Genomic DNA, 6,000 nt, shown 5'->3' with positions numbered 1-6,000 from the left:
CTACTAAATCATACAAAAATTAAAATAAAAAATAACACCTAAAAACATTATAAGCATTTGTCACACTTCTTTAACGCTTTTATCAGCATTCTCATCCTCTGCCTGTTGCATCACATGCGCATCAGTATTATGTAACAAGCAACAGTTGAATACCAGCCCCTATAAAGTGACAACTCTGATCTAAGTAGAAATAATCATCCTTTAATATTTATTTTAAGTTGATGAGGTTCTTATGGTTTAGTAAGCCATTCATGGAATGAAAATAAATATGACAATTACAAAAGAACAGAATTGATTCCACTGTTCTCATAATTAATCTAGCTTACTGAATCCCACTAAGAACAATTAATGGTTGTCGTAAGTCAAACATTCTGCTGAACTTATTTCAGCATGATATCTCACATAGTTACAATATTGTTATAAAAGTTAAAAAACTGTTATTGAGGCTAATGAGAATATGCAAAGTTGGCAACGTTGGTGGTTACATATCTCCAGAATATTATTATGGAAACTAAGAAATTATATACAAACAAAATAAATAACAAATTCCCAGCATGTGTTGAAACACAATGCGTAATTATTATGTAATATTTTCCTTTTTGTGATATTTATTTTGCAAACAGTACATTACACCACAGGTTTAGAGCACTGAAGTTTATATGTAAATACCCTTATGTGGCATTATCTTATGACTTCATACAAACAGATGTACAAAACATTTTTTCTGTTTCAAAATAATGCACTAGCTCAATTAAATAATAAGCATAACTGATTTTGCAATCATGGCTATGCAACTTCAAGTGCCTTGATGTGTGTGGTCTTCTTTTCATTAAAGGGCAGTGTGAGAAGCTCAGTTCAGCAAATTTTTTTACAGTAAACAGATTATAGTTTTCTTACACTGAGTTAAGAAAAAAAAAATTGTAAGATCTTTTTCCCCCCTTCTCAGTCCTTTACATTCAAAGGAAGAAACACAGACTTCAAAGCTTGAGAGCTTGATACTCAAGGTCCAATACTATTTAACTTTTGTAGTAAGTCATTTATGGGAACAAAAGCCCCTTAAATTTCTGTTCTTTGGTACTCATTCTAAAATTATCCACGTAGAGTTACAATTAAGACATTTTACATGCTTTTCAGGATGAAGAAGTTGAGACTTTTTTCCTTCCATTGGATGATCAAACATTAACAGATGATAAACCATTGTGCATTTTTTTGTTTTAAAATGAGTCTGCTGTCAACAATTTGGTATTCACTTTTTGTGATGCAAGAGCTTTTAGCACCATGTAGTCTCACAACAAAACTCTGCTTAGTTATAAAACACTTGCATATTAATTACATAAAAATATTTCACAAAATAATTATCTTTAATTTTTGGTTGTCAAGAGATTGCATGTGCATCTCATTCCTTCTTCTGTTTTTCTGTTCCATATTTCATGTCACAATTTTCTTATTACTGTTGACAAGGAACATATACAGCAGATTCTAAATCAAGTTGTAAACAAATACATTACTGCTGGTACACTCTGCAGCCATTTACTACAAAATAACACACAGCTATGATGAAGTACTAACACAGGAAACTCATCATAATTTATACAAATTTTGTTTTATTGTGTTCTTTCAACTTAAGTTGTCGCAAATGTTTCTGCCAATGTTATTTCCAATACATGACTGCCCATTACCTTTGATAATGAGAGAAGGTCCTAGCACTGTGCAAGAAAAAACATTGTCACTATCACACTTAGCTGTACTTGTGTAGTGCTGCTACACAAGTAAATATACTGACTTGGTCTTAGGGTCTGGTATCTTCGAATAATTGTCTGCTTGAAGACACATCATCAGCTGGCTTCACCAGGAACAACATCTTTGGCCATGGTAACACAATTTCAGTGATGCTGTTTTTATTGTACAGTATCTTGTCAGGATAGTTTTAAAAAAGCAAATGGCTCTACTAGAGCTGTGAATCAGTATGCAAAGAGTTGACAGGTTTTGGAAGTTCTGTATCCAGTGCGGGATTGTCTATTCCTTGTTGCTGAATATGTGACTTTGGTGTGGAATTCATGCCAGGCAGTGACTGTACACTGTATGAACGTCCCACTGGACTCTCATCAGGAGATTCTTCATCAAGCATACCTGTAAAAGAATAAAATACATGCTATTCATATTTAAGCTGATTTTATGAGAAATACAGATATGACCACCAAAAAATTCATACCTTTTCTTTAAGTATACAAAGTAGGTGGGTCTTACTTTCACTAAAGTGTGTCTATGTACCTGATAGTCACCAAACTGCTTACATACTAGTATAAATGAACAGCAACTACATAAACATTTATCAGAAATATGTAATGTACTTATGTTCTTAATTATAGTATTTAGAGGACGTGCATCTATATGAAAAGAAATGCTCTCATACACAAAAACTGCATGAGACCTCATTGTCATAAACATCCATTTCACCACTGTGTGGATGGCAGCAAAAAGCCATTATTTTCAGTTTGATGACAGAGGACAGTGGCCCACAGATAGGTCTGTCACAGGGGCTCAAGAGGATTCCACACTGACATGTTTACATTAAAGGTGGCTGAAGGATTCAAATCAGCAATTGTTGGACTGTAAACTGATTTTTTAGGCAGAACCTTCTTTTATCTTCCACATAAACTGTGTGATAACTAACTTAATAGCTACTGGTGTTTTTAGAGTTCAGTACCTCAGTCGTAAAAAACACAAGCCTTTGTTGTTAAGACCACTTTTTCTAAGGAAGTTGAAATTTATGTCAAATGCTGAGGACTGTGGTCCCTTGGCAGTGAGAGAATTTAAGTTTTAAGTCAAGGCAGTCAAAAGATAGGGTCTCTTGTTAAGATCAGTTTTTCTCAGGAACACATGGCAATGTCGAGTTAATTAACGCATCTTTTTTTTATGCAAGCAGGTTGGTTTTATTAAGGATTCCAATACAACAAATTATTTCCCACTCTTTTGGCTACAAAAAACTATTTTTCAATATAACTTCTGTTCAGTGTGCCCTCAAGGGCTCAGCATTCATTTACTGTGTACAGGCTTGGCGACCCCAGGGCTCCTGAGCTAGGGACTGGCAAGTGCTGCCAGACCCCTGTCACCGTAAACTCCGGGCATGCTTCAGCAACCACTGTGCAGCACGGCTGTGGAACGTTCTGTATCTCAGGGAAAGAGGATCTTGGCTTGACTGCCTGAATAGCAAGAACAGAATAAACCGCTATAAAGAAGCCCTCAATCTCAAGGTGTGCTGGGATGAATGGCTGTTGAGGTGGAACAATCCTTAGCAGGCAACCTCTAAGGAAAATGCCACACCTCAGCTCTATAAGGCATTCAGGGCTTTGTCTGAGTGGACCCTTATTTCCTAAATTTTCTTTACCCCCTCCCAGTGGAAAGGATGGGCCACTGGATACCAACACCCAGTCTAACAAGAGGGCTCATGTAGCCAGTCCTCCTGATCCAGTCAGTAGTAACAGAATGCATGCTGTTCCGCAGAATGTGTTTCTTATTGTTAAAAGAAGAGAGGATAGTTTTGAAAAAGTTTCACTGTTTTATATACAGAAAGGCTTACAAGGCGTTGCTGGCACCTTAAAAGCTGTAAAGCGCTTGCACAATGGGACCCTGTTAGTTTAAACATTTAGCTCCCTTCAGAAAGCTCAATGCCTCAGGGAGTATGTGACAGACACTGAATTGTACAACATCTTGAACTACTCCAAAGGTGTTGTGACTTGCAGGAATCTAATTGACATTCCCAAAGAAAACTAGAAGCAGAATGGTCCCAGGAAGCCATTGTCAACCTGCAATATGTTATGAAAAGGTTGGATGGTGATCTTGTAAAATCAAACTCCTTTATCCTTACTTTTAACAGCACTAAACTACCAGAGCATGGGAAGACAGGTTTCCTACACCTAAGTGTACGACCTTATTACCCAAATCCAATGCGGTGTTTTAAATGCCAGCACTTTGGGCACACTTCTCTTGGCTGTAAAGGAGAAGCCACTTGTAGCAAATGTGGTAAAGCTGCCCATGACGGAGTTGGTTGCTCCTCTCCTCCAAAGTGTGTCAACTACTGTGGGCATCACCCTGTGTGGAGCATACTGCAGAGATCACAAGTATGACTTGACTAGGGAAAGGGCCAAAGGAGGGGTTGCCATGTTTGTCAATAATGGGCACCACTCCTCTGCTCTGCTCCTCCTGGATGCTGACCTGCAAGCAGTTGCAATTGAAATTCATGCACATTGGAGGCTTACAGTTTGCTCTCTTTATTTACCTCCACTGGATGCAGTAGACTCTAAGGCTCTCATAGGTCTTATGGAACAACTCCCCAGACTGTTTCTCCTCCTGGGAGACCAATGCCCATCATGCCCTGGGGGCTCGACCTCTACTTGCCCTTGGGGTCGAGTTTGGAGAGCATCTTGACATCTCAAAGGGCTGTGCATCCTAAACACTGGTACTCTGACTCACTTATGCACTGCTACAGGGTCATTCTCGGCCATCGACCTATCTCTCGACCTATCTTTCTGCTCTCCAGCCCTCACTGACTCTGTTCACTGAGAAGTCATTGATAACCTTCATTCCAGTGACCACTTCCCAATCCTCATTCACCTACTGGCTGGAGCATTGCTGGAAAAGAGGCCAACAAAATGGAGTCTTGGCCAGGCTAACTGGGTGCTGTTCAGTTACTTGGCTGTGTATGAACACTGTGACGGCATCCAGGAATGGGCAGAGCACACCATGGATGTGATCCATCATGCTGCTGACCTATCCATAGCAAAATATTTCGGCCCTCTTAGGAGGCGACCTATACCTTAGTTGATCGAAGAATGCCATTCAGCCATCCAGGGCAGGTGTGTGGCTCTTTGACTTTCAAATGCTGCCCAACAGCAGACAACCTCACAGCCTTCCGAATCACAAGAGCCAAGGCTCATGGCATCATTAAGGAGAACAAAAAACTCACAAGAGTTCCTGGAGTCCATCAACAGTTCCACTTGTTTTACAAAAGTATGAGAAGCCATCCAGAGGATATCTGGTAAACACAGTCATTTACCAATAGCAGCAGTGGTGAAACAGGGGCATGTTCAAATGATGCCCAGAGACATTGCTCAGATGTTGGCCAAACATTCTGCAAATACTACAACTTCCCAAACTCATGGAGGGAGGCAGTTCTGATACCTCTCCTGAAACTAGGAAAGGACTGTACGTCTCCCAGCAGTTACAGGAGTATTGCCTTAATGAGCTGCATAGGAAAGACACTGGAATGAAAGATTAACCATCGTCTGGTCTGGTTGTTGAATGAAATAAGACTTGCACCAAGGCGGCCTGGCCTGCCCCTTAAGGGGTCTCCCAGCCAATGATGCCAAACGCTCATTTCCATTTCCATACAATCTTTCCTATCTTGCCAGTCTTTTAGGACCCAAGTTGGTGTCTTGCTGTCAGATCATTCTGAACAGGAGAGCGTGTCCCTCAGGGCAGTGTTTTAAGTGTTACCCTCTTTGCCATAGCCATCAACAATATCATGTCTATGGCAACGAGTCCTGTACAATGCTCCTTATTTGTGGATGATTTTGCTGTTTTTGGTTCCTCCTCCAGTGTTGCAACAGTGAGCCACCAGTTGTAAGCTACAGTGTGGCAGTTTGAGGAGTGGTCTGCAAAGACAGGTTTTCAGTGTTCTGCAGATAAATGTGTATGTGTTCATTTTAATTTACCTACCTTGCATATGGGGGACACCATCTGACAGTTTGGAGACACAGTGAGGTTTCTGGGTCTCACTTTTTACTCCAGATTGTCATGGTTGTCACACCTGAGAGACCCGAAAGCCAGATCCCTAAAGGCACTGAACATCATCAAGTGCCTTAGCCACAGGTCTTGGGGAGAAGACATGGCACATCTCCAGTTTTATAGGGCTTCTGTGTGTTCACGGCTGGAATATGTGTGCATGCTGTGTGGGTCAATGAAGCACTCTATCTGTGGATCATTGACACTGTCCACCAT

General features: G+C 40.3%; 1 protein-coding gene across 1 annotated transcript in view; it reads right to left on the bottom strand.

Annotated features, from left to right (window-relative positions):
* Window positions 1–590: 590 nt before the first annotated feature.
* The window catches only part of LOC126094706 (uncharacterized), a 294,462-nt gene continuing 289,052 nt past the window's right edge, over window positions 591–6,000 (bottom strand). The window contains exon 5 of the mRNA XM_049909236.1: window positions 591–2,130. Coding sequence (XP_049765193.1) covers window positions 1,949–2,130 — 182 coding nt within the window. The 3' untranslated portion in view covers window positions 591–1,948. The remainder of the gene's footprint in view (window positions 2,131–6,000) is intronic.

The sequence above is a fragment of the Schistocerca cancellata genome, chromosome 8 (assembly GCF_023864275.1).
Source record: "Schistocerca cancellata isolate TAMUIC-IGC-003103 chromosome 8, iqSchCanc2.1, whole genome shotgun sequence".
NCBI lineage: Eukaryota > Metazoa > Arthropoda > Insecta > Orthoptera > Acrididae > Schistocerca > Schistocerca cancellata.
This window is presented reverse-complemented; position numbering and strand designations above follow the sequence as displayed.